The following is a 27920-nucleotide window of genomic DNA, read 5'->3' as shown; positions in this document are numbered from 1 at the left end:
AGAAAATGGAACAGTAAATAAGCATATTGTGACTTTAATAGACATTATTTGTTCACTTTCACAAACTCTTTTTTCAGTTGTTTGGTTGTACTCGAGTATTGCTGAAATAACAGACATGCTGAAGCTTTTTGTCTTACACTCATCAGGACAGTTCGCAAGAATACATTGGTAAATAATAAGTAGCCTCTACTATTGTATTCTTATGAACTGCCCTGATGTGGGCAAAGTGAAAAACTTCAACAGCACAGAATCGAATAAAGTTTACAGCATTGAAAGAGGCCATTCAGTCCATCATGTCTGTGCTGGCTGAAAAACAGGCCACCCAGCCTAATCCCACTTTCCTGTCCATAGCCCTGCAGATTATGACACTTGAGGTGGATATCCAGACACTTTTTAAATGAGTTGAGGATTTCTCCCTTCGCTACCCTTTCAGGCAGTGAGCTCTAGACCACCACGACAATCTGGGTGAAAGACATTTTTGTCATCTCCCTTTTAATCTTTCGACCAATTACTTTAAACCTATGCCCCCTAGTCACTGGCCTTTTCTGCTGAAGTAAATAGGCCCTTTCCATCCATTCTATCCAGGCCCCTCTCAATTTTGTACATCTCAATCAAATCTCCCCTCAGCCTCCTCTGTTCCAAGGAGAACAACCCCAGCCTATTAAATCTTTCATCGTAGCTGTAATTTTCCAGTCTTGGCAGCAACCTCGTAAATCTCAATGCAATTACATCCTTTCTGTAATGAGGTGACCAGAACTGCACACAATGTTCAAGTTGTGGCCTAACTAAGGTTTTATACAGTTCCAGCATAAACTCCCTGGTCTTATATTTAATGCTTCAGCTAATAATTGAAAGGATTCCAGATGTCATCTTAACCACCTTATCGGCCTGCAAAGAGCTCATTTCTTTTTTCAGCAATACTAAAACTCTTATTTGTTCTTGTCAAGGTTTTCCTTAGCCAAACTTTACACTGTTTTGATGCTTTTAATACAAAAAATTCTATTTCTCACTGTTGTGGCTTTTGTTAGTGCTACTTTCCCATAATTGGGCATGGAAATAGGGGATGGGCATGGCTTACAAACAGCAATGCCTGACATGTTTAATGAATGACCTGTTTCCTTACCAATAAAAGAAAATTCTGAAAATTATGTAGAATTTCACAAACAGGCAAATCGATCCAACAGGTCTGTTTATGCTCCACACGAGCTTCCTCCACTTTACAGTACTTTATCTTGCTTGATAAATATTATTCCCAATGGGTCAAAAATGACTAGTTACATAAGTAGTTTAAGCCTTCCTTTTATTTCCTTCTTTGGATTTGCAGTTAAACTGCAAACTAGTCATTTGCCCTTTTTCTGACCAGTGAAAGATTTTATGACTTCAAACTGATGAAATTTTCTAACAAACTCTTTTTATTCTGTCTGACTTGTTTCACACCAGGCAGGGTGAAAATGCTGCCTCAGGCTGTATACTTGCTTCATGGATTGCTGGAGAACGGCCACACTGTCTATGTCCATTGTAATGCAGGTGTGGGTAGATCAACTGCTACGGTGTGTGGGTACCTGATGTACATCATTGGATGGAGTCTTAGGAAAGTTCAGTACTTTGTGACCTCCAAGCGACCTGCAGTATACATAGATGAAGAGGCTCTGATTTGTGCTCAAAACGAATTTTATCAAAAGTTTGGACATGTTCACTCTTCTGTGTGTCACAACTGTTAAATAATAATTACACCTTAAAAAGAGCATATTTAAAGATGGGTAGTGAATTGTTTTCTCTTTTTAAAATGACTGCATTTTTTGATGTTAATGTTAGGGTAGTCCAACAGCTTTGAACAGATAATCCTTGCAACCACCAAGAATTAGTTCATAGTTTCATTTAAAGTATTGTTCCATTGCCCAGGTAGAACAGTTGTGTTAATGCTTTTAATTCATTCAGACTGGAGGAATAAAAATACTGTTTTTAGAACTGTATGCAAGTAACTATTGTGAGCTAGCCATGTTTATTTACCAATGACACTGGGTGGAAACTGGTTGATCCTATTGTGCCACCCCAAAGAAAGGATTGTTTAGTTATTTACAACTTTTCTTTCCAAGAACCTTACTGAGGCATGCAGCATTCCCAGAGTTAAATCCCATTCAGTAACTAGCCAGAGAGGTATGTGAAAAATGGCATCAGGAACTTTGCCTTGTGATTTTCTCTCCTTTCTGTAGAGAACATCCAGGCTCTGCACAGCTTGGGCTAGCCAAATTACCAAGTATGGAGTAGCAAATTAGTTGTGTCATCAGGTAACTGCTTACCTTGAGAGATCAATAAACAAACATCACAGAAGATCTGTACTGTGGAATACAACATGGCTTCATATTAATAATCCCCAATTTCATATATATAGGGTTTATAGTACAGACAGCCCAACTGGTCTATGACAGTGGTTATCCTCCACATGAGCTTTCTCCCACCCCTCCTCTTATCAGCATATCCTTCTAAACTTTTCTCCATCAATTACTTACCTAACTTTCCCTTAAAGGCATCTTAAAGGCACTTTGTGTGGTAGCAACTTGCATATCCTAATCACTCTTTGGGCAAAGAAGTTTCTCCTGAATTCCCTATTGGATTTATTAATCATGATCTTATATTCATCACTTCATGTTCATTTTCAATTCCCTCCATGGCCTCAGCCTTCCCTACCTCTAAATTCCTCCAGCCCTACAAACCTACTAAGAAAAAATAAATGGTATGTTACCAGTAACTACCCTTTTTTTTGTCCTGCACCCTATTTTCTGATTATACAGTGAAATTACCAGAGGATGGGTGGCTGCCTCTATTCATCTTCTTAGCCAGGGAATAGTAGATGTCATTCAGGGTCCTATAGGAGAGTGACAAAAACAAGTCATTGATAAAATATAGCTATGCAACAGTGCTAGTGCTATGATAAATTATAACTATGCTAATTTTAATGACCATTGTCATATACATGCCAATGAGTACAAGTACACATGCCAATACTGAGCCATTAAAAAAGGGTCAAAGGAAGTGGAGTGAATATTTGACACTACTATTCAGAAAAAGCACATACTGCAGTAACAATCCTATATTATTCTATTGTCATTTTATATTAAAATCTAACATTGCAATGCCTATGTAAAATCCTATATGGAAACAGTTAACCATAACAGCATAGGTGCAAGTTTTGGTCAATAGGTGCTGTAGATTGAATCTCTTCCAACTCAGTTGCCATTTTTATAGGCTCAGATTTCATGGTCAGCGGCAAAGCAATGGTGCCCACTGCTGACCTTGGAGAACTGCCAATAAAGACCTGGCAATCTCTGTGGCAAGGATCCCCCATTTCCTGACGTCAGTGTGAATCTGGCACTAGGTCAAGGGTACCTCCAACTGTCCAGCAACAGTGGTGTCATCAAGCAGGGTAAGCAGCCAATTACATTTAAGTATTCCCACAGACAGCAAACTAAGAAGCAAAATACACTGAACTTTTCACCTCTAATAAGTTTTACAGAGTGCAAAATAAATGATTGGGACATGAATATGAGATTGAGGTAGAAGCTGAAATCAAATAGTTAAAAAAAAAGCAAATTTATCATAATGGAGAAATTTGACATTTCACAAATTCAAAGCTCGTTTTCCCAGAACAGTGGGGCTGTTCAATAATTATTAACCTGGTACACCATTAAAAAATCATTCAACAAGGTGTAACTTTTTCCAATGGTTTTCATAGCAGGACTAATAGCTTAAAGGGGCATGTTTTCATCAGTGATTTCTATTTGATTGTAGTGGGAGTGAACTACAACAGTGTAATAAATGAGCAAGTGCAGAATCACTGACAAAAACTTCTGGATCTCCATGTTTAACTGCACATGGTCAGGCGCCAGATTGCTATCAGTTTCAGAGCAGTAATAATGGTGAACACTGACAATTTCATCATCATTATTACTGCAAAATCCACATATGTAATGCTGAGCAGAAAAATATATAATTGTGTGTATATATTAACTACCTTTTTCTGAGGTAATAAAATGTTGGTAAATTATTTAAAGCTTTGAATCTTGTCCATTGATGTATTAAAGCATCTGATCTACCTTGATACTGAGTGTTGTTACCCCACCCTATACATTTTACATGCATTTTCCCCAATTCAAAGGAACAATTTCAGTCTGTTAAATCTTTGCCCATGGTGCTAGCTAAGACAAAGACAATTTGCAATTATATAGCATCTTCAATATAGTAAAACATCCCAAGGTGCTTCACAACATTATTAAATAAACTTCAACACAGTCACATTAGGCCAGGTGACCAAAGGCTTGGTCAAAGAGGTACGTGTTAAGAACGTCTCAAAGGAGAGGTGGTGAAGCTTAGGGAGGGAGTTCCAGAGTTTAGGACCCAGGCAGCCAATGGCTTGGGGATACACAAGAGGCCAGAATTAGAGAATGGCAGAGATCTCAGAGGGTTGGAGGAAGTTACAGAGATGTGGAGGTTGGAAGGGAGGGAGGGAAAGAGGCCACGGAGCAATTTGGAAACAAGAAAGAGAATTTTAAAATTGAAACATTGCCAAACTAGGAGCCAGTGCAGGTCAACAAGCCCGGGGGCTGATGGGTGAACAGGAGTTTGTGTGACCAAGGATATGGGCAGCAGAGTTTTAAATGAGATCAAGTTTAGTAAAACACAGAACCAATTGTATTACAGAACTGATTAACTATGTTAATACTTGAAACTGGAGCATATACATGCCTATGAATTGACACACAGGTGGTTCACAGCCTATTCCAGCAGACATGTTGCAAACATAACCCACCACCACTCACCCCATCCCCCATCCTTTGTTTTTTTTTTTACACATCACAGCCAGATGATCTTCTGGGAGGCAAAAACCTCTCAAAAATCATGGGTCAATTCAGGGATAAAGAATTCCAGGAAGTTCTACTTCAACTCCTGAAGAAAATCTAAACAAGTTCAGAAGACCACAGCCATTGTGAGGCTTAAAACTCTACAACTCACCTCCCATTTGTACTCAGTGATATCAGCCTCGGGCAGTAGCTTGTTCAATTCCCTAACCATTTGCAGGGAATCCATACGCTGCACAAACTCCAACTTGTTCGAGGTCAATGACGCCTCGTGAAAAGAGAAACCTCCTGACATCTGACTTGGCTGAGTGCTTACATATCTTGTACTCATGTCCTCTGCATTCTCCCTGACTGATTCAAATTGCCTGTTCAATCATAGATTGAATACTATTAGCAATCTTGATAAAATGAGTGTGAAGAGATCCAGTGATCCACTTGGTGCTACTCTCTAGAGTTAAAATGCAGAAATTATTGCTCCATACACCTCCCAGCCTATTGTGGCCAAGATAAATTTAATCATCCAGTTCAGGAAAGTTTCAAGTTCCATCCCTAGTTAGCATTGAATCAATTGATTAACAAAAGTAGTAGTTGGTGCACAGAAGTTGGCCTAACCAATATAAAAGTAAAATATTGCGAATGCTGGAAATCTAAAATAAAAACAGAAAATGGTGGAAAAATTCAGCAGGTCTTCAGCATCTATGGAGAGAGAAACAGACAATGAAGACCAATGACGGCAAGGTTATCAAAGTTAAAACCTTGTCAGTTGCTATTTCTAAAGACAGGGGATTTAGTTTGAAGTAATTTCCCAGCTTAACCTTTTCCATATAATTCTGTAACCTTGAGAAGTTCCTCACTTGGGAATTTTTGAGTTGATAAGCCCAAGTTTCTCCAGCTTATTCTCAAAGCTGACACTAGATCGGGATTGTGATTTTTTTTCTCTACACTGACTTCAATTTTTGAATGTCCTGATGACCAAAATTGGACAATATTCAACATGCTCCACAATTTGATTATGAATTCTGCTACCTTGTATTATTGACTGTGGAAAAGGAAACTAGCTTGCCTTTATAGAGTGCCAGCCTAGATCATGAGCTCAAATATCTAAACGAAGCCACAACCTTCTGACCCATTACTATTACCAACATGTGGTTCAATACTCTATGGACTATTTGTCGTACTGGCTGAATATACAAATTAAGGGGAATAGGCCATTCGGCCCCTCGAGCCTGCTCTATTTAATAAGATCATGGCTTAAACATGTCAAGCATCCTGCCTACCAAGGCATCTAAGTCAATCGATCTTCTCCTTAGTTAATTCAACATCATTCATGGACTGTGATTTCCAATTTTCCTTCATACAACATTCTACAGGCCTCAACTCATTAATTATTCACCAAAGAAGAAATGTATTAAAGAATAATTACAATCACATTAAATGATCTTCACTTTTAAATTTTTGATGGAAAAGATGATCAAAAAGTTTTCTGGCATGATAAAATTATTAATCATAAATAATTTCAAAAGGCATATTGGCTGCCCAATAGCAGCCAAGCAATCCACCATTTGTGTTCTGGAGATTAAACTGAAGATCCCTTCATATAACAGCTCCCAACAACCTTTTTAGCTATGTAAAAGATTGCCAGCCAAGGATTAATCAGTTATTTCCATCACCTGGATAAACTTTGAAACCATTCATTAAGCTACACAAGTCTTGTAGCAAAGTTTAATTAATTACTACAACTATAGCTCACTAGTCGCACTCACCTTAGAGTTCAGAGGTTGTGGATTTAAACCTCACTATAAGGGCTCGAGCACAAATACCTAGGCTGGCACTCCCCTGTGCATTACTGAGGATCTGAAGTGTCAGAGGTGCGAACTTCCAAATGAAATATTAAACCGAGATCGTGTCTGCCCTCCAGTGCACACAAAAGATCCCATGGCACTATTTTGAGGAGGAGCACTCTCCCCCTTGTCCGAGCCAATATTTATCACTTAATAGCATGACTAGCATTCTCTGGCCAAATGCTGTTGTTTGTGGGATCTCACTGTGCAAACTGGCTGCCCATATTACAGTCACCATATTTCAGAAAAGTGTTTCATTGTTTGAAGTGTGCTTTGGAAGATGCTAAGATTATGACAGGTGCTGTATAACTAAGCCTAAGTCTTTCTTTCAAGCTTTGTCATGTATTTGCATCTTTGCCATGCAGAGTCACAAGCACAGCAGAATGTCTTAAAGCATGAAATTGCAGCAATTATTTCAAAGTAATTATAATTCTGGTAATCAATAAATTCCCATAAAGAATTGAAATAGGGCACATCTGTTAATCAGATGTAGGGTAGTAATTCAGAGAACTGGGTTACTAGTGTGGAGAACTCAAGTTCAATCTCAATATGGCAATGAGGATTTGAATCATTAAAAAAAGAGATCTGGGATCTGGTGTACAACAAAGCTGTCAGATTGTTGTTAAAAACCCCAGCTGGTTCACAAATACTGTTTAGGAAATGAAACCCATCATCCTCACCTGTTCTGGCTTATATGACTCCAATTCCACACCAATATGGTTGAATCTTAACTGATCTCTGAAATGGCCTAGCCATCCACTCAGTTCAAGGGATGAGCAATAAGAGTGTCTAAAATAACACAATAATCTGATATGTAATATACCTTTAAGACAAATATTGTAATGTGAGATCACATGATCTTAATACCAAATAGCAGAGTAGCGCAGACTACCTCTCTGGAGAGTCTGGAGCTAGACACTGAGGAGTGAAGACAGAGTTTTGAGTTGTAAGCACACAAAATGTAGCTGCTGAGTTTAGTTTGTAAATAAACAGCATGTGTTTATTCTAACAACGATCCACTGATGTACTCTCTCTTTGTACCAACACGGTCACCCTGAAACAAGCATGCGAGCTGGATCCTTTAGCCCCAACCAACCAAGGGCACAGGAGCCAACAAACTGATGAAGAGAGTAAAAAGCACAAAAAGTGGAAAAAATAGGTAAAAAGTGAGGATGAAGGAAATCAGAAGAACCGAAATTGGGCCATACCTCACACAGTAGTCGTAAGATAAAAGAAAATTGCCTTCTTGATCGAAGTAATCCCCTCAGAGCATGTCGCAGTTTGGAAGGGTGGAGCCTTTTGATCCAACCTTGGGTGACTGGTCTCACTATGTTGAACATCTCGCGTTCTTCTGGGCAAACTACATTGCAGGGGACGAGGCGTGATCCTTTTGTCCACGTGGGAGTAAGACATATGGCTTAATCCAAAATCTGTTGGTGCCCAGTGCCCCAGACGCAAAATTTTGATGACTTAGTGAACCTCTTAAAGAATCATTACCAGCACAAGCCATCAATGACAATGCAACAGTATAAATTTAACTCAAGGAATGGAGCTGCTGGGAAGACAATTGCTTGTTACATGGCAAATCTGAAACAATTAACAGAATATTGCGAGTTTGGTACATCAATGATATGCTTAGAGATCATTTGCTGTGCGGTATAAACAAAAACGCAATTCAGAAGAGATTACTGGCTGAAATGAATTTAGATTTTCAGAAGGCATTGGAAATCGTTCTGGCAATGGAAGATGCAGTGCGAGACTCAGAAGCCATATGAGGAGCGCAAAATGGTACTGTCCTCTATTTGGGCAGGGAGCCTCAACCAAAAAGAGCGCAAAAATTCAGAGCTTTACTCAGAAGCAGGAAGCAGCCACCGCTAGCAGACAAATTAAATGGGATAACTTAGCAGCAAAAACATGACATAATAGTAACAGGTGGAAGCAGACAACCTTGTAATGAATCACAGTTTAAAAAGTTCGAATGTTTCTCCTGCCATCGAAATGGACACCTGATGAGACATTGTAAAGATAGATTCAGGCAGACTTTCAGACAAAAGCAAAACCCATCGGGATTAATAGCATTGAAAAGCCAGAAGTAATAGATTCTGATATCTATTCGTTGTATAATTTACAGGTAGGAAGAACAGAACATCTCAGAATGGAGGTGGATACTGGTGCAACCACTACGGTGATTGGTGAGCATACTTTTAAATACCTGAATCATGGACAGTATAAGCCGAATTTGGAAGACCTGATGCTAAATTAAAAACATACAAGTCAAGGGCGTATGTAAAGTCACAGTACACTATTGAGCTCAAACAGTGAGAATACCCTTGATGGCAGTAGCAGACAAGGGACCTAGTCTCCTCGGACAAAACTGGCTGAAAGAAATTAAATTGGAATGGAATGAAACCTTCCAACTGAGAACTAATGGGCTATCACAGCTACTACAAAAATATGCCTCCGTTTTCAAGGACAAACTTGGAAAAATTGAGGGATTACAAGCAAAAATCCATTTAGATCTAGAGGCAACACCAAGATTCATGAAGGCAAGACCAGTACCTTATGTAATGCAGGATAAGGTAGACACTGAACTGGACAGGTTAGGAAAAATTGGGAATGATACAACCAGTACAATTTTCAGAGGGGAGCACTAATTTTACCTGTTCTCAAACCTGACCGAAGCATTCAAATATGTGGGGACTACAAACTAAGAGTTAATAAAATGGCAAAATTGGATAGACACCCCATATCTAAAATTGAAGATTTATACCCTAAACTGGCAGGTGGAATGGCCTACACGACGTTTGTCACCATAAGTATACACAAGGTGATTAAGAGTGGAGAGCAGGACAAGCAAGGTACAGATAGCTCTAGTAGGGATGGGGTGAAATAAGTCTAAAAGGGCATAAAATGTCTAGATAAACGATGGGTGGAAATACATTTAAAAATAATGGAAATAGGTGGGAAAAGAAAAATCTATATAAATTATTGGAAAAAACAAAAAGGAGGGGGAAGAAATGGAAAGGGGGTGGGAGTTCAAGATCTAAAGTTGTTGAACTCAATATTCAGTCCGGAAGGCTGTAAAGTACCTAGTCGGAAGATGAGGTGCTGTTCCTCCAGTTTGCGTTGAGCTTCACTGGAACAATGCAGCAAGCCAAGGACAGACATGTGGGCAAGAGAGCAGGGTAGAGTATTAAAATGGCAAGCGACAGGGAGGTCTGGGTAATGCTTGTGGATAGATCGAAGGTGTTCTGTAAAGTGGTCACCCAGTCTGTGTTTGGTCTCTCCAATGTAGAGGAAACCACATTGGGAGCAACGAATGCAGTAGACTAAGTTGAGGGAAGTGCAAGTGAAATGCTGCTTCACTTGAAAGGAGTGTTTGGGCCCTTGGATGGTGAGGAGAGAGGAAGTGATGGGGCAGATGTTGCATATTCTGCGTTTGCATGGGGAGGTGCCGTAGGAGGGGGTTGAGGAGTAGGGAGTGTTGGAGGAGTGGATCAGGGTGTCATGGAGGGAACGATCCCTACGAATGCCGCTGGGGGTGGGGGGGGGGGGGGGGGGGGGGGGGAAGATGTGTTTGGTGGTGGCATCATGCTGGAGTTGGCAGAAATGGTGGAGGATGATCCTTTGAATGCGGAGGCTGGTGGGGTGATAAGTGAGGACAAGGGAGACCCTATCATGTTTCTGGGAGGGAGGAGAAGGCGTGAGGGCGGATGCGTGGGAGATGGGCCGGACACGGTTGAGGGCCCTGTCAACTATCATCAAATCTGGTAAGAAATTATCTGGAGATTCTATAGCAACTAAATTAGCACATTTGCTTTTCCATTATAGAACAATCCCTCACATGACAACAGGTGTCACACCTGCAGAATTGTTGAAGTGTTATTCTGATTGAGACTGAGCCAAACTATGCCAAAATTTTTGGGGGGGGGGGGGGGGGTTGGGGTGGTGGAAGGAAGGAAGGAAGTAAAGTCAGTCAGGAAATTGGACATAACTGTCAGTCAAGACAGAATAGGAGAGAAAGCATTTGTGAAAAACTTTAAGAGAATGACCAGCATGGATGTTTGGTGAAATAAGTCCTGTAACTCGACCTCTTTCCTACCATGTGAAAGTCGAAGATAGAGTAAAACGTGGATCACATAGGAAGGGGAGAAACCAATTACCCAGAAATTATTCTACCAGTGTTTGAGACTGAATCAATATCTCCTGTTGATAGAACTCAACTGAGTACAAATGTATTTGAAGGGCCAACTGTACCTGAAGGAGTCGAAGAAACAGATTTACAGGTACCTACTGGAAAATCAGATGCTCAAATGACTACAGTAAAGGAGGTTCTAAATCACACTTCAGAAGCTGTAGAGCTGAGATGTTCTACACACATAAGGAAACCCCGAGAAAGACTGACTTTGTATATTTTTGAAGTGTAAATAACTAATATTAAAAAAATTGTAAAATATATTTTTTCAGTAAAGGGGAAGGTATGTTGTAATCTGATGTGTAATATACCTTTAAGACAAATATTGCAATGCAAGATCACATGATCTTAATAGCCAACAGCAAAGTAGCGCAGGCTACCTCTGTAGAGTGTCTTGAGTTAGACACTGAAGAGTGAAGACAGACTTTTATGTTATGAGCATACAAGTATAGCTGCTGAGTTTTGTTTGTAAATGAACAGCATGCGTTTATTCTAACAACAATCTGAGGTTCACTATCTCTGTACCAACTCGGTCACCCTGAAACAAGCATGCAACCTTTAGTTCCAACTAACCAAGGGCACTGGATCAAAACAAATAATTTCCTGGAATGAAGTGTATTCTGTGGTAACGAACTTTCTTATAACCTTGGCTCCAAACAGAAGTCATTAAAATAAAGTATAGGCTGTAAGATGATAAAAATAGATTTCTCATTTCTATTTTAGTTCAAAATGTTCTACGGATGACTTGTGACCTTCTACACATTGAAATAACAGGAATGTGGAAATGTAAGCTTACAACAAAAACATCTTTTTATGAGACCTTTCAAAATGCCTCAAGTAACTTCACAAGAGGGGCTGTGGACAATAGGCAGGAAGGAGAGAGAGAGCAGAGGAAGTCATGAGATAAGTTCTAAAGAGGCCTTTTAAAAGAAGCTACACGGCAAAGACATTCTGGGAGAATTCCAAAGTGCAAGGGAAAGGTGACTGAAGGCTTTGACAATTGTAGAGGGTAAAGTGTAGGAAACAAAACTAGATGTGTTCCAGGGAATGACCAGCATAACTGCATCAAGATGTTTGGTGGGCCACTGGCAGGATGAATTACCTGGTCACTGTGGCCTCCTGGAGCTTGTTCCATTATGTTTTGTGGGGTTGGAGGGTTGGATGATGAAAGTTTTTTCTTAAATTTGCCTAAGGCTTTCTCAACACTGCAGGCGAATGTGTGGCTGCTGGGGAAGGATAGGGGTAACAGTATGTAAAGTTACATCATGTCAGTCTAGAAAAAGCACCACAGATCAGTTTGTCTTTACGAGTTCGTTTTTCTAGTAGTATTCCTGGAATCTTAAATGGATTGCCTTTTTTAAAAAAAAAGTTATTTCTGTAATAGTATTTAAAACCAACACATTAAAGGTGTCCTGTATATAGCACTGGACTTTCTAAGATCAGTCAGAAAATTGCAGGTTCAAGGCAACAGGATTTCAGCACATAATCTGACATTCCCAGTGCAGTACTGAGGGAGGACTATATTGTCAGCTCTTTGGGCAAGGTGGTAAACCCAGGGCAATCTGCCCTCCCCAGTGAAGATTCTGTGGCACAATTTGAAGAGCAGGGGAGTTCTGTCCAGAGTCAAGGCAAACGAAACAGATTTTCACATCATTAGTCTCTTACTGTTTGAGTGTTCTTGCTGTGCACAAATTGGGCTGCCACGTTTGCCTACATTATAATGGCAACTTCGCTTCAAAAGTACTTAAGTAGCTGGGAAGCACTTTTGGATATTCCGAAGACGTGAACAGTCTAGTCTCGAGAAATATGGATGGAAAGCAATTGGAATGTGTTAACAGGTTAACAAAAACTGAAACTAATACAGCATCTTACTTCATGAGTATTAAAATACTTGAGATGTTCTAAAAAAATCATTTTATAAAGAAACTTATATCATGCCTTTCACGATGTTCTAAAGCATTTTATAGACTGTGATGTACTTGAAGTGATGCAATAGATTGTACTATTGTAATGTGCAGTACCATTGTAATGACAGTGCAGCAGTCAATTTGTGTATAGCAAGCACCCACAAACTCATTGATCAGATAATCTGATTTCAGGTGTTACTTCAGTTTGACTAGTACAGCGGGAACTCCCCTACTCTTCTCTGAAAAGTGTGCCATGGGATCTTTTATGTCCGCGCAAGAGTGCACCGGAGCCTAGGCTGTGCTCATATCCCTGAAATAAGATTTGAACCCACTAGCGTCTGATGCGTGCGACGATCTAAGCCACAGCTGCCACCAATGTTTGGGGGGGGGGGGGGAATGGAGTGGACCCATCGGCACTAATGAAAATTGGAATGTTAGTTACATAGGGACAGAAGCAGACCATTTAACCCCTCAAGCCTGTTGCGCTATTAAATGAAATCGTGATCAATCAGCAAGTTTGTGAAATTCTACTCTCGGTTACAAGGATACCAGCATCAATACGTCATATATTCAGTTGTCTGTACAACCTTGTCATTAATAATCATGATCAATGTGTACTGTACTGAATGGAAAAAAAAATTTAATGTAAAAATCAAAGTTGTAAATCGGCTGCCAATTTAGGGAACAGTCTTTGATCATGCTTTAAAAAGCAAGATATTTTCAAGTAAGGTTGAATTTAAAAAAATTGAGCTTGAAAATACATTAACAGATACATTTACATGGCTTACATTTTATAAAAAGTTCAATATAAATAACATGCAAAACAAAATGTTCCATTGGTTGATAAAATTCCAAGTAAAAGACAACTCAAGTTCCTGACAATGATTTTTCAAAAACTGCTCTCATAGGGTGGCCAGAATGGTACTATTGTTTAAAAAGTACTGATTTTACTCCTAAATCATTTCATATAATAAATTTGAATCACCCCATGTAAGTGTTGCGCCAGAACACCAGCAGAAAACAGCGTTCAACTATACAGGCTATACAAGGCAGCAGGCAAGTGAAATGGTCCTTCAGAGTAGGAAGTCTTCGAGAGCAAAATTATGTCGTCTTCCTGAAACCTTTCAAAATTGGATAGATGTTTTCAAATGCTTCGTAGATTTCAGCACGAACTTTTGCACCTTCAAAATACAAATTATACATCCATTGGAACAAATGGAAAACCTGACAGTGGATTTGCGTGTTACAAAAAATAAAGTCACAGAACAAGAGGCTTTTCAGTTTTTCAACTAACCCAACAAAGAATCGTTGAGGTGAATAGCATTGATACATTAAGGGGAAGTTAGGTAAACATATGAGGGATAAAAGAATAGAAAGTTATGCTGATAGGGTTAGATGAAATAGAGTGGGAGGCAGCACAAGTAGATAATGGGCCAGTTTGCTCAAATGACCTGTTTCTCTGCTGTGCGTTTTATATAATTCTATTCAACTCAGTAGGCTGTTGAAATCTTAGTAACTAATTAGATCACAAATAATTAACCATAGAGTTTTCATTACCATCATGATACAATTACACAGAGCATAAGAACAATAAAAAGTTAGTCATTAAACACATCCTGATACTATTCCAACTCATCCAGCCTTGTTGCCTGCTACATTGTGACTTGAAATATATCCGCAGATATACAACTATTGTGTGGTGTTAGACTCATTGTATGCAGCAAACCCAACTTTAAAAGCAAAATTGGCTAGATAATTTGTATTGTTGTACATTTAGAAAATGAAAAGAAAGCAAAATACAACTGAATTCATGCACCAGAAAAGGTGCAAAACAAAAATGGAATGAATAAAATTTTCATATCAGTTTGAACGTGTGTCAACAGTTGCTGCTGATGCAATGCTTCACAACTGAAAATGCAAAGAAACAATGTGTGCAAATTACACATTTTTGCATAAATGCTTTATCCCATTCTGGGAGGGTAGCACAGATACTTTAAGATTTCTAATCAAGAAACCAAAAGAACTTAAGCACCGCCTTGTTACTGTATGCTTTACCTGTTGCAGAGCAAGTGAAAGACATGTTTGTTACATAATTAGAGGGCAGGAATTTGACTATGGTGTCTAAATTTGAAGATGCTGACTACTGCACAATAATCTAAAGGCTCAGTCAATTTGAAGAGTTGGCAGATGAAATTTCACAAAGATTAGTGTGAGGATATGAGATTAGCTGAAGTCAGAATGTGGAATACAGACTAAATGCTTGAGATAATGTGGCAGAAAAGATGGTGGCATTTAGGCAGATGGATTATTGAAGTTATTGGTTGAGTTCTTGCAGGTAATCAAGTAAATAAAATGAGGAATACAACTTCACTCAAAAGGCAAGGGCTTTGAAGTTACAGGTGACAATGGGGAGGTCATATTTGAAGTAGTGTTCATTATGAGAAAGATATACAATTATTGGAGGGAGTCCAGAGAAAGCTGCAAAACTGAGTACTAAAGGATGAGATATGAAAGATGAGATCACTCTTTTAGAACTGAACCACTTCAACTCCAGTAACTTTTAGAAAGGCAAATGGAATGTTGGCACTTATTGAAAGGGAATGGAATATAAAAGTAGGGAAGTTTGCAGCTATACAGGGTCTTGGTTAGACCGTCTCTGGAAAACTGGACAGTTTTTGTCTCCTTATTTGAAAAAAGATATACTTGCATTAGAAGCACTTCAGAGAAGATTTACTCAACTCTTTCCTGGGATGAGGGGCTTAAGAAAGGTTGGACAGGTTGGGCCTATACCCATTGGAGTTAAGAATGAGAGGTGTGCTTATTGAAACATAAGATCCTGAGGGGATTTGATAGGGCAGATTCTGGGAGGATGTTTCCACTTGTGGGAGAAACTGGAACCAGAAGACAGTAAGAAACAAGAGGTCTACTGTTTAAGACAGAGGTGAGGAGAAACTTTTTCCTCTCAAAAGGTAGTTAGTATGTGGAATTGTCTTCCCAGAAAGCAGTGGAGGCTGGGTCATTGAATTTTTTCAAAGCAGAGTTAAACAGATTTTTCATTGACTCCCCTAAGGTTATGGGGGCAGATAGCAAAGTGGAGTTGAGACAACTAGATCAGCTATGATCTTATTGAATGGCAGAGCAGGTTTGAAGGGCTGAATGGCCTACTCCTGCTCAAGTACTACATTTCTATGTAAATACATAGATAACTATACTATCACATTTCCACACACAAATAGTTTGTTTATATCACACCAAACCCATGACATATGATAAAGCAAGGCAATGGCTAAGGGCTGCAGCGAACATTGAAGAACTCTCTTGGTCTTGCTCATAGACCCTTGGGCTTTATCCTGGTCAGGAGATTAATGACTGTAAGTGGTTGTGGTTTAAGGATTCTCCTCAGTTGCACAGCTGAACTTACCAATGGTGAAAAGAGGAAAGCGATTGTGTAAAAGTGATTTATGTGAAATTAAACTAATTCGGCAGGGGGAGGGGACACATAATGTTAGCAGAATAGGGATACATCATAATACAGCAAAACAATCAAGTCAGAGGGAGTACAGCTGCAATAAGCTTCAAGGGAGTAAGGCAAGGCTTGATAGCCTCTACTTTAATGCCAGGAGTATTACAGGTAAAACGGATGAGTTAAGGGTGAGGATTGACATGTGGAATTGTGATATAGAAGCAATCACTGAGACGTGGTTGAGGGAAGGGCATGATTGGCAGCTCAACATTCCGGGATATAGAATCTTCAGGCAAGACAGGGGAGGGGGTAAAAGAGGAGGAGGTATTGCATTATTAGTTAAGGAGTCAGTTGTTGAAGTAAGGAGAGATGATATCTTGGAGGGGGGCATCGAATGAAGCCTCGTGGATACAGCTTAGGAATAAAAAAAGGGGCAACCACATTATTAGCAGTTATTACAGACCCCCAAATAGTCAGCGGGAAATTGAGGAGCAAATATGTGCACAATTTGTAGAGGTGTGTAAAAACAATAATGAAAGGGTAATTATATTAGGTGATTTCAACTTTCCCAACGTTAATTGGGATAGACATAGTGTTAAGGGCTTGGATGGAGTGGATTTCTTGAAATATGTACAGGAGAACTTTTTAGGTCAATATGTAGAGGATCCAACAAGGGACAGCGCAGTGCTGGACCTAATTCTGGGGAATGAAGCCAGGCAGGTGGCTGAGGTGGTGGTGGGCTAGCATTTTAGCGATAGTGACCACAACATGGTACAGTTTAAGTTTGTTATGGACAAAGAAATCGACAAGTTGCAAAAAAATGTTTTGGATTGAGTGAGAGTGGAATTTAGTAAAACAAGGCAGGATCTGGCCAAGGTAGACTGGGAACAGTTACTTGTGGGGAAATCTACAGAGGAAGAGTGGGGGATGTTCAAAAAGGAAAAGGGGAGGGTCAACATGTTCCCTCTAGGGTGATAGGAAGAGTAACAAGCCCAGAGAACCATGGATGACCAGAGATATTCAGGTTAAAATGAGAAGGAAAATAGAGGCTTTTAGCAGGTACAAGGGAAGCAAATCAGCAGAGGCATTAGTGGAGTACAGAAAGTGCAAGGTGGAGCTTAAGAAAGCAATTAGGAGTGCAAAGAGGGGATATGAGAAAGCTCTGGCTGGTAAAAGTAGGGAAAACCCCAAGATATTCTATAAGTATATCAATGGGAAGAGGATAACCAGGGAAAGAGTAGTGTCCATAAGGGACCAAGGGGGCAATCTATGGGTGGAGCCAGAGGACATCACTAGAGTGTTGAATGAATACTTCACATCCGTCTTCACCCAAGAGAATGAGGATGAAGGTATCAAACTCGGGGGGAGAGACTGGGAGGTTCTTAAGCAAATTGATATAGGGAGTGACAAGGTATTGGAGGTGTTGGCAGACTTAAAAGTGGACAAATCTCCAGGTCCAGATGATTTGTGCCCCATGCTACTGAAAGAGACAAGGGAGGAGGTCGCAGAGGCTCTGACCCAAATTTTTAATTCCTCTCTGGCCACAGAGGAGGCGCCAGAGGACTGGAGAACAGCTAATGTGTTACTGCTATTTAAGAAGGGTTGTAGAGATAAGCCAGGGAACTACAGGCCAGTGAGTCTCACATCAGTGGTAGGGAAACTATTGGAGAAAGTTCTGAAGGAGAATATCTATCTCCACTTGGAGAGGCAAGGTTTGATCAGGGATAGTCAGCATGGCTTTGTCAGAGGGAGGTCATGCCTAACAAATTTGATTGAATTTTTTGAGAAGGTGACCAGGTCTGTAGATGAGGCTAGTGCAGTTGATGTAGTTTATATAGATTTCAGCAAAGCCTTTGACAAGGTCCCACATGGGAGACTTATAAAGAAGGCAAATGCACATGGGATACAGGGTAATTTGATAAGGTGGATTCAAAATTGGCTTAGTTGTAGGAGGCAGAGGGTGATGACAGAAGGATGCTTTAGTGACTGGAAGCCAGTGTCCAGTGGCGTACCACAGGGATCTGTGCTCGGTCCCCTATTATTTGTCATTTATATAAACAAGATAGATGACTATGTGGGGGTAGGATGAGTAAGTTTGTGGATGACACAAAGAGCAATACACTCAGAGTTTGCAAAGATGGAGAGCGATGCTCCTTTCCAACGTAGAGATTTCATTCTGACATCCATATGGGCAGTGTTGTTTGTTAGTGGTGTAACGTTGCAGTTAATTTTGGAAAGAAATAGATTACCTTTTCCACCCTGTCCATATGACAACTGGAGGAGGAGGAGAAACACAGCATATGGAGAACGGACACCTCTGTTACGGCCACCTGAGATATGGGTGATTTAGTGAGGTTGAATGTCTTGGGCTACAGGAAGATATGGACGGGATGGTCAAATGGGCAGATAAGTGGCAGATGGAATTTAACCCTGAAAAGGATGAGGTGATACACTTTGGAAGGAGTAATTTGACAAGGAAGTATTTAATGAATGGCATGGCACTAGGATGTTCTGGGGTACAAAGGGACCTTGGCGTGGGTGTCCACAGATCTCTGAAGGCGGAGGGGCATGTTAGTGGGGTGGTGAAAAAGGCATATGGGACACTTGCCTTTATCAATCGAGGCATAGATTATAAAAGTAGGGAGGTCATGTTGGAGTTGTACAGAACCTTAGTGAGGCCACAACGGGAGTAGTGTGTGCAGTTCTGGTTGCCACATTATAGGAAGGATGTGATTGCACAGGAGGGGGTGCAGAGGAGATTCATCAGGATGTTGCCTGGGATGAAACATTTAAGTTAGGAAGAGGTTGGATAGACTTGGGTTGTTTTCGTTGGAGCAGAGAAGACTGAGGGGCGACCTGATCAAGGTGTGTAAGATTATGAGTGGCATGGATAGGGTGGATAGGGAGCAGCTGTTCCCCTTAGTTCAAGTGTCAGTCACAAGGGGGCATAAGTTCAAGGTGAGGGGCAGGAGGTTTAGGGGGGATGTGAGGAAAAACTTTTATACCCAGAGGATGGTGACGGTCTGGAATACACTGTCTGGGAGGGTGGTGGAGGCAGGTTGCCTCACATCCTTTAAAAAGTACCTGGATGAGCACTTGGCACGTCATAACATTCAAGGCTATGGGCCAAGTGCTGGTAAATGGGATTAGGTAGGTAGGTCAGGTGTTTCTCATGTGTCGGTGCAGGCTCGATGGGCCAAAAGGCTTCTTCTGCACTGTGATTCTGTGAAAGTCTGAGAAACATTGAGGGAGAAAAAGTTAGAAGACTGGATGTTGATCACTTCCAACCCATGCAGAGCAGCAGACAGAGGCAACAGCATGCAGAACTACAAAAGACCTTAATCCAAATTGTCAAGACTTAAGCACTAGGAGTACTGCAGAGAACAGCCACTAGATGGGTGCTGTCAAAAGGTCTGAACTATGAGGGAAGATTGGTGAAACCTGGGAAGGAGGTATCTAAAACCTGATCTTGGATGTGTACAAAATAGTCAAGGAAATGTAAGAGGTGAATTTGGAATATTGTTTTAAATTCTGAGCACAGGACAATGGTTCAAATGAGTTAACTATAAAACTTACATGACCATAAGGAAATTCTCATAGCATTATCAACAAAAAGAATAGATGCCTAGCAAATGTAAATGGTCGAAATCTCAAGCAACTGGATGCTGTAATAAAGAGCATTTTTGGATGGATGTTAAGATGGACTGAATTGTCCATTATAGTGTCAAATGCGAAATGGCACTCGAAATGCAAAGATTCCACTAGCCTCTGCTGCATAGCCTTAAAGCACTATTTCCAATACTGACATTTTCCGACTGCTAAAAAAATGGATCAATGAAAGAAAGGAGAAGAAGAAAGACGAGTCAGGAAATAGAAATAAGGTACTTCACTTGAATCTATGCAGCAGTTTGAAAAACTGAAAGATCTGGTTTGTCATGGGAATTTACTGGGCTAGAAGGGGCCATTGTGGTCCATTTGTTCAGTCTGAAAGCTTGAAAAATACCGTGCAGTTCCCTCTTAAATATTGCATTCTCTGCCAAACATCTAGGCAATTCCTGCTTGACTTGGTTAACTATCCACCTCTGCTTCCTCCGAGACACCCTGTTCAACGTGTTCCACATTATCCCTGTAAAGTAGTATAACTAAATTATCCATTTTCCCTTTTGCATCTTGTCAAGTTCATGTTGTGAGCTATGTGAAGTTAATGTAAAGGGGGAAAAAAAGAACCATTCATTCATCAAGCAAAATCCTCAAGTGAGCAGTTAGTTATAAAAACCAACCTAATAAGACATTTGCAATAAAGTGGGTGAATTAACCATGCAAATAGATGTAAACAGGTATAGTCAGGATTACAGAGACATGGCTGCAGGGTGACCAGGGATGGGAACTGAACATCCAGGGGTATTTAGTATTTAGGAAGGACAGACAAAAAGGAAAAGGTGGTGGAGTTGCATTGCTGGTTAAAGAGGAAATTAATGCACACTGAGGAAAGGTATTAGCTCCGACGATATGGTATCTGTATGGGTGGAGCTGAGAAACACTAAGGGGCAAAAAACGTTAGTGGTGGTTGTATATAGACCCCCAAACTGTAGTGATGTTGAAAATGGCATTAAACAGGAAATTAGAGACGCATGTAATAAAGGAACATCTGTAATTACGGGTGACTTTAATATGCATATGGATTGGGCAAATCAAATTAGTAACAATACCGTAGAGGAGGAATTCCTGGAGTGTATACAGGATGTTTTTCTGGGCCAATGCATTGAGGAACCAACAAGAGAACAGGCCATCCTCCACTGGGTATTGTGTAATGAGAAAGGAATAACTGGCAATCTAGTTGTGAGAGGCCCGTTGGGTATGAGCGACCATAATATGGTAGAATCCTTCATCAAGATGAAGAATGACGTGGTTGATTCTGAGACTTGGGTCCTGAAACTTAATAAAGGAAACTACGATGGTATGAGGCGCAAGTTAGCTATGATGGATTGGGAAACGTTACTTAAAGGGATGACGGTGGATAGGCAATGGCAAACATTCAAAGAGCGCATGGATGAACTGCAACAATTGTTTATTCCTGTCTGGTGTAAAAGTAAAACAGGAAAGGTGGCCAAACCATGGCTTACAAGGGAAATTAGAGATAGTATTAGATGCAAGGAAGAGGCATACAAATTGGCCAGTTGGCCAGAAAAAACAACAGACCTGAGGATTGGGAGCAATTTAGAATTCAGCAAAGGAGGACCAAGGGATTGGTTAAGGAGGGGAAAATAGAGTATGAGTGTAAGCTTACAGGGAACATAAAAACTGACTGCAAAAGTTCTATAGGTATGTGAAGAGGAAGATTGGTGAAGACAAGTGTAGGTCCCTTACAGTCAGAAACTGGGGAATTTATAATGGGGAACAAAGAAATGGCTGACCAACTAAATACATACTTTGGTTCTGTCTTCACAAGGGAGGACGCTAATAATATACCAGAAATGTTGGGGAATACAGGGTTTAGTGAGGGGGAGGAACTGAAAGAAATCAGTATTAGTAGGAAAATGGTGTTGGGGAAATTGATGGGATTGAAGGCCAATAAATCCCCAGGGCCTGATAATCTACATCCCAGAGTACTGAAGGAAGTGGCCCTAGAAATAGTGGATGCATTGGTGGTCATCTTCTGAGATTCTATAGGCTCTGGAACAGTTCCTACAGATTGGAGGGTAGCTAATGTAACCCCACTATTTAAAAAGGGAGGCAGAGAGAAAACAGGGAATTATAAACCAGTTAGCCTGATGTCAGTAGTGGGGAAAATTCTAGAGTCCATTATAAAAGATTTAATAGCTGAGCACGTGGAAAACAGTGGCAGAATTGGACTGAGTCAGCTAGGATTTATGAAAGGGAAATCATTCTTGACAAATCTACTGGAATTTTTCGAAAATGTAACTAGGCTAGTTGATGAGGGGAGCCAGTGGATGTGGTTTATTTGGACTTTCAGAAGGCTTTCGACAAAGTCCCACATAAGAGATTGGCGTGTAAAATTAAAGCTCTTGGGATTGGGGGTAGTGTATTGAGATGGATAGAAAACTGGTTGGCAGACAGGAAACAAAGAGTAGGAATAAACAGGTCTTTTTCCAAATGGCAGGCAGTGACTAGTGGGGTACCGCAAGGATTGGTGCTGGGACCCCAGTTATTCACAATATATATTAATGATTTAGATGAAGAAATTAAATATAATATCTCCAAATTTGCAGATGACACAAAGCTGGGTGGGAGGGTGAGTTGTGAGGAGGATGCAGAGATGCTTCAGTGTGATTTGGACAAGCTGAGTGAGTGGGAAAATGCATGGCAGATGCAGTATAATGTGGATAAATGTGAGATTTTGGTAGCAAAAACAGAAAGGCAGATTATCTGAATGGCTGTAAATTGAGAGAGGAGAATGTGCATCGAGACCTGGGTGTCCTTGTACACCAGTCGCTGAAGGTAAGCATGCAGGTGCAGCAGGCTGTAAAGGCGGCAAATAGTATGTTGGCCTTCATAGCCAGAGGATTCGAGCACAGGAATCGGGATGTCCTGCTGCAATTGTAAAGGGCCTGGAATATCGTGTGCAATATTGTGTGGAATATTTGGTCTCCTTATCTGAAGAAGGATGTGCTTGCTATAGAGGGAGTGCAGCGAAGGTTGACCCGACTAATCCCTGGGATGGCAGGACTGACATATGAGGAGAGATTGAGTTGATTAGGATTATATTCGCTGGAGTTTAGAAGAATGAGGGGGGGATCTCATAGAAACCTATAAAATTCTAACAGGACTAGACAGGGTAGATGCAGGAAAGATGTTCCCGATGGTGGGGGAGTCCAGAACCAGGGGTCACAGTTTGAGGATATGGGGTAGACCATTTAGGATTGAGATGAGGAGAAATTTCTTCACCCAGAGAATGGTGAGCCTGTGGAATTTGTTACCACAAAGTTGTTGAGGCTGAAACATCATATGCTTTCAAGAAGGAGTTAGATATAGCGCTTGGGGCGAAAGGGATCAAAGGGTATGGAGAGAAAGCAGGAGCAGGCTAATGAGCTGGATGATTAACCTTGATCATAATGACTGGCGGAGTAGGCTCGAAGGGCTGAATAGCTTACTCCTGCTCCAAGTTTGTAAACAAATGATGCAACTTACCCGTCAACACAACTTTCCCAGATACAAATATTAGCAGTACAATTCTCGGTTTAATCATTCGGTAGATTAATCCAGGAAACAATTCAGGTTCATAACTACAAAAAAAGAAAAAGTTTGATAACTGAGCATACAACTATAACTTCTTGTGGTACATTACTTGGTTGGATTTTTAAAATTATAATTTATCTCTCAGATCCTAGTTCCTTTCCATTCCAGAGAGATGGTAAGATATGTGCAAGGCTGCAAAGGTCACAAGTTTGCAGCCTTGACCCAATTCCTAACGGGCACAAGACAAACTGACCATAGTTGAATAAAAATGAATAATCTTACACAGGCCAAAGGATTGACCAGTAGATGGTGCTATGAGATTGGGACACAATAGAGGGAACTTTATATATCTGCTATACATTCGTTGAGAGTGATAAGATCTGGAACCAAAGGCATTCATATTTTCTTGACTCTAAGGTTAGCATTCCAGACAATTTGATAGTTATCAAGTCTCTGAGGAGTTTCTGAAAGGACGGGAGCAAATCCATTGGAACTGAATCACTCTGGAGGAGCATTAGTAATTGATGCTGCAACTTCCAAGCAGGAATATAGTAAGACATAATGTCACAGGGTGCAGTGCAAGCTATGAAATATGGATTGGCCACTGAGGCAAGGGTCTGACTACCAAAAGCAGCCCCAATCTGGCAGCCAAAGAAATAAAAACAGAAAATGCTGGAAAAACTCAGCTCAGGCAGCATCTGTGGGTAGAGAAAGAGTTAACATTTAGAGTCCATAAGACTCTTCAGAGCTCTTTAGCTACATGGCAGGCTAAAGAACACATTACTTACTGGGTTTGAACAGGAAAACAAAGACCTCATCCTGGGTATTTTTTTTTAAATCTCAAATATATCTAAGCACAATAGCAGAAGAGGCCAAAAGGGCTGTGAAGATTCCCTTGGTCTGATCATATGGTATTCTAATTCTCGGCTAACTCCAGAATACAAAACTTTAAATTCTTATTTAATATTTTAATTATTCTGCACTAGTTAACACTGCAAGAAGTGAGATCGTCTTGGTGAGAGACAGTGGGCCATAATTTGCAGTAATTAATTCATTAGAGAACTTGTTAAGTATAAGATCAATACTGGTATGTATAAAAATTATAATAAAGCGTAAAGAGTGGGGATACTAGAGTAATTAATTAATAAATTGAATAAAATACGATAGTGATGGCAGGGCGGGTGACGTGTTGCTGCTGCAGCATGTGGGAGCTGCTGGACATCAAGGTGATCCAGAGAAAATACATCTGTACCAAGTGTTTGCAGCTCAAGGAACTTCGGATCCGAGTCAAGGAGCTGGAGTCCGAGCTGCAGACATTGCGTCACATCAGGGAGTGGGAAAGTTACCTGGACACTTTGCTCCAGGAGGTGGTCACACCCCCTCAGATTAGGTCATTCAAGTTTGGTCTGTGATCAGGGACAGGAGGGTGTGACTGCAGGTGAAGCAGGTTTGGGGACCCAGGGGGTAGTGTTTGAGGAGCCTCGGCCCCTGCAACTGTCCAACAGTTACAAGGTTCAAGCAGACAGTGTGGGTGAGAGTGGGGACTGCAGGGAGGATGAGCAAACTGACCATGGCACTGTGGTACAGGGGGAAGGAAATTGGAACATAGTAGTGGTAGGGGACAGTATAGTTAGATGGGTAGATACTTTGCAGCTGTGAGCATGAGTTCCGAAGGCTGTGTTGCCTGCCCAGTGCCAGGGTTAAGGACATCTCTTCAGAGCTGGAGAGGAGCTTTGAGTGGAAGGGGAGGGATCCAGTTGTCGCCGTCCATGTTGGTACCAATGACATTGATAGGACTAGAAAGGAGGTTCTGCTGAAAGAACCTGAATAGTTAGGAGCCAAATTAAAAAGCAGAATCTCCAAGGTAATAATCTCGGGATTACTACCTGAGTCATGGGCAAACTGGCATAGAGCAAATAAAGTTGAGTTAAATGCATGGCTCAGAGATTGGTGAGGGAGGAATGGGTTTCAATTCATGGGGCACTGGCACCAGTTGTGGGGAAAAAGGGAGCTGTTCCGGCAGGACAGGCTTCACTTGAACCGTGCTGGGGCCAGTGTCCTGGCGAACTGAATAACTAGGGCTGTAGAGAGGGCTTTAAACTAAATAGAGAGGGGGGGTGGAGGGTTCTGGAAAAGGGATACATAGGCTTACAAAGCAAAAGGAATGGTGGCCTTACAGGGCAGCTAATTAGGAAACGATACCCAGAAAGTGACAGGAAGGGACAGAATGTATAAACATTAAAAAACAGCAGCAAATAAGGTCAAAAGGGGAAAAAATGGTAAAAAGGCAAAATTAATAGTTCTTTACTTAAAAACATGTAGTATTTGGAACAAAATAAATGGATTAATGGTACAAATACAGATTAATGGGCATTGAGATGTAGTTACAAGGAGATCAAAGCTGGAAACTAAATATTCAGGGGCATGTGACTTTTTGAAAGGATAGACAGGAAGGAAAGGGTGGTGGGACAGCTTTGTTAGTACAAGATGAAATAAGTGCAATAACAAGAAGGGATCTTGGACCAGAAGATGTAGAATCAATATGGGTGGAGGTAAGAAATAGTAAAGGGAAGACGACACTGGTGGAAGTAGTCTACAGGCCCCCTGACAGTAGCTATACCGTAGGAGAGAGAATAAATCAGGAGATAATGAAGGCATATAAAAAAAGCAGTATGTTAATCATGGGTGACTTTAATCATGTAGATTGGAAAAATCAAATTGGCAGAGGTAGACATGAGTAAGAATTCAGAGTGTATTCGGGACAGTTCCTTAGAACAATATGTTGTGAATCCAACCAGGGATCAGGCTATTTTGGATCTGGTAGTGTGTAATGAGGTAGCTTCAATAAATGATCTCAGAGTAAAGGATCCTCTAGTAAACAGTGACCATGACATGGTAGAATTTAGCATTCAATGTGAGTGAAAAACTTGGGTCAGAAACAACTGTGCTAAACTTGAATAAGGATAATTATAATGGAATGAGGGCAGAGTTGGCTGGAGTGGACTGGGTAAGCTGTTTAGCAGAAAAGGCGGTTGATGAACAATGGCAGACATTTAAGAAAATGGTTCATGACTGTCAACAAAGATATATCCCAGTGAGGACAGAGGATTCAAGGAAGGGAATAAACCAACCATGGTTAACCAAAGAAGTTAAGAAGTACCAAATTGAAAGAAAAAACATACAATGTGGCAAAGATTAGTGGTAAGTCAGAGGATTGGGAAATTTTTAAAAAAATATAAAAAGGAAGAGAGAAGCCAAAGTGAACATAGGCCCCTTCAGGAATGAGGCAGGGGAAATAATAATGTGGAACCAGGAAATGGCAGAGAAGTTGAATAAACATTTTGCTCCAGTCTTCATAGTAGAAGATGCTAATAGCATTCCAAAAATACAAAATAATCAAGGGACAAAAGAGGGGGAGAGGAAATAAATACAATAACTATCACTAGAGAAAAAGTACTAGGGAAACCAATGGGCTTAAGGCCGATAAGCCCCCTGGACCTGATGGGTTACATCCTAGGATATTAAAGGAAGTAGCTACAGAGATAGTGGAAGCACTAGTAGCAATCTTCCAAGAATCCTTAGGTTATGGAAAAGTCCCAAAGGTTTAGAGAATGGCCAATGTAACACCCTTATTCAAAAAGGGAGGCTAAACAGGTAACTACAGACCAGTTAGCTTAACATCTGTCATTGGGAAAATGTTGGAGTCTATTATAAAGGATGTAATAGCAGAGCATTTAGAAATACATAATCTAATCACGGAAGGTCAGCAAGGCTTCATGAAGGGGCAATCATGCCTAAAAAATCTACTAGAATTCTTTGAGGTGGTAATAAGCAGGATAGATGAAGGGTAACCAGTAGATATAACATATTTGTATTTCCAAAAGGCATTCGATAAGGTACCGCACATAAGGCCACTTAATAAGATAACAGCCCATATGGTGTCGGGGTAGTATATTAGCACGGACAGGGGATTGCCTCACTAATAGAAGACAGAGTTGGGATAACTGGGGCATTTTCGGGAAGGCAACCTGTAACTAGTGGAGTACCACAGGGATCAGTACTAGGGCTTCAATTCTTTACAATATGTACAATGACTTAGACAAGGGGAGTGAATGTACTATTGCCAAGTTTGCGGATGACACAAAAATAGGTGGGAAGGCAAGTGGTGAGGATGACACAAGGACTCTACAGAGGGATATAGGCAGGTTAAATGAATGGGCAAAAACTTGGCAGACGGAATATAATGTGGGAAAATGTGAGGTTATGCACTTTGATAGGAAGAAAAGAGGAACTGAATATTATTTAAATGGAGAAAGGCTGCAGAAGGCTGCAGCACAGATGGATTTGATAGTCCTTGTGCATGAATCCCAAAAAGCTAACATAGAAGTTCAACAGGTGATAGGGAAGGCAAATGGAATATTGGCCTTTATTTCAAAGAGAATAGAGCATAAAAATAGGGAA

At 40.6% G+C, this 27920-nt stretch overlaps 2 protein-coding genes across 6 annotated transcripts in view; one reads left to right on the top strand and one right to left on the bottom strand.

Annotated features, from left to right (window-relative positions):
• epm2a (EPM2A glucan phosphatase, laforin) overlaps positions 1–2548 on the top strand; it is a 279188-nt gene extending 276640 nt beyond the window's left edge. The window contains exon 4 of the mRNA XM_041187658.1: positions 1441–2548. Within this exon, the coding sequence (XP_041043592.1) occupies positions 1441–1721 (281 nt within the window). The 3' untranslated portion in view covers positions 1722–2548. The remainder of the gene's footprint in view (positions 1–1440) is intronic.
• The window catches only part of LOC121277886 (TATA-box-binding protein), a 48375-nt gene continuing 20473 nt past the window's right edge, over positions 19–27920 (bottom strand). Inside the window, exons 7-11 of one of the 5 annotated variants that reach the window (XR_005942998.1) lie at positions 23412–23506; positions 13785–13980; positions 7906–8127; positions 2802–2866; positions 19–1623 (exon numbers count right to left, since the gene is read on the bottom strand). Coding sequence is in view for 3 of the 5 variants with exons in the window: in XM_041187654.1 (XP_041043588.1) it covers positions 13901–13980; positions 23412–23506 (175 nt within the window). In the remaining 2 variants the exon portion in view is untranslated. Of the gene's footprint in view, positions 1624–2801; positions 2867–7905; positions 8128–13422; positions 13981–23411; positions 23507–27920 lie in introns of those variants that run through there. The other 4 variants (XR_005942997.1, XM_041187655.1, XM_041187654.1 and 1 more) reach the window with 4 other exon arrangements.

This window comes from Carcharodon carcharias, chromosome 5, assembly GCF_017639515.1.
Source record: "Carcharodon carcharias isolate sCarCar2 chromosome 5, sCarCar2.pri, whole genome shotgun sequence".
In the NCBI taxonomy this organism is placed as follows: domain Eukaryota; kingdom Metazoa; phylum Chordata; class Chondrichthyes; order Lamniformes; family Lamnidae; genus Carcharodon; species Carcharodon carcharias.
The sequence above is the reverse complement of the archived record's forward strand: the minus strand, read 5'-3'. Positions and strand labels throughout refer to the sequence as shown.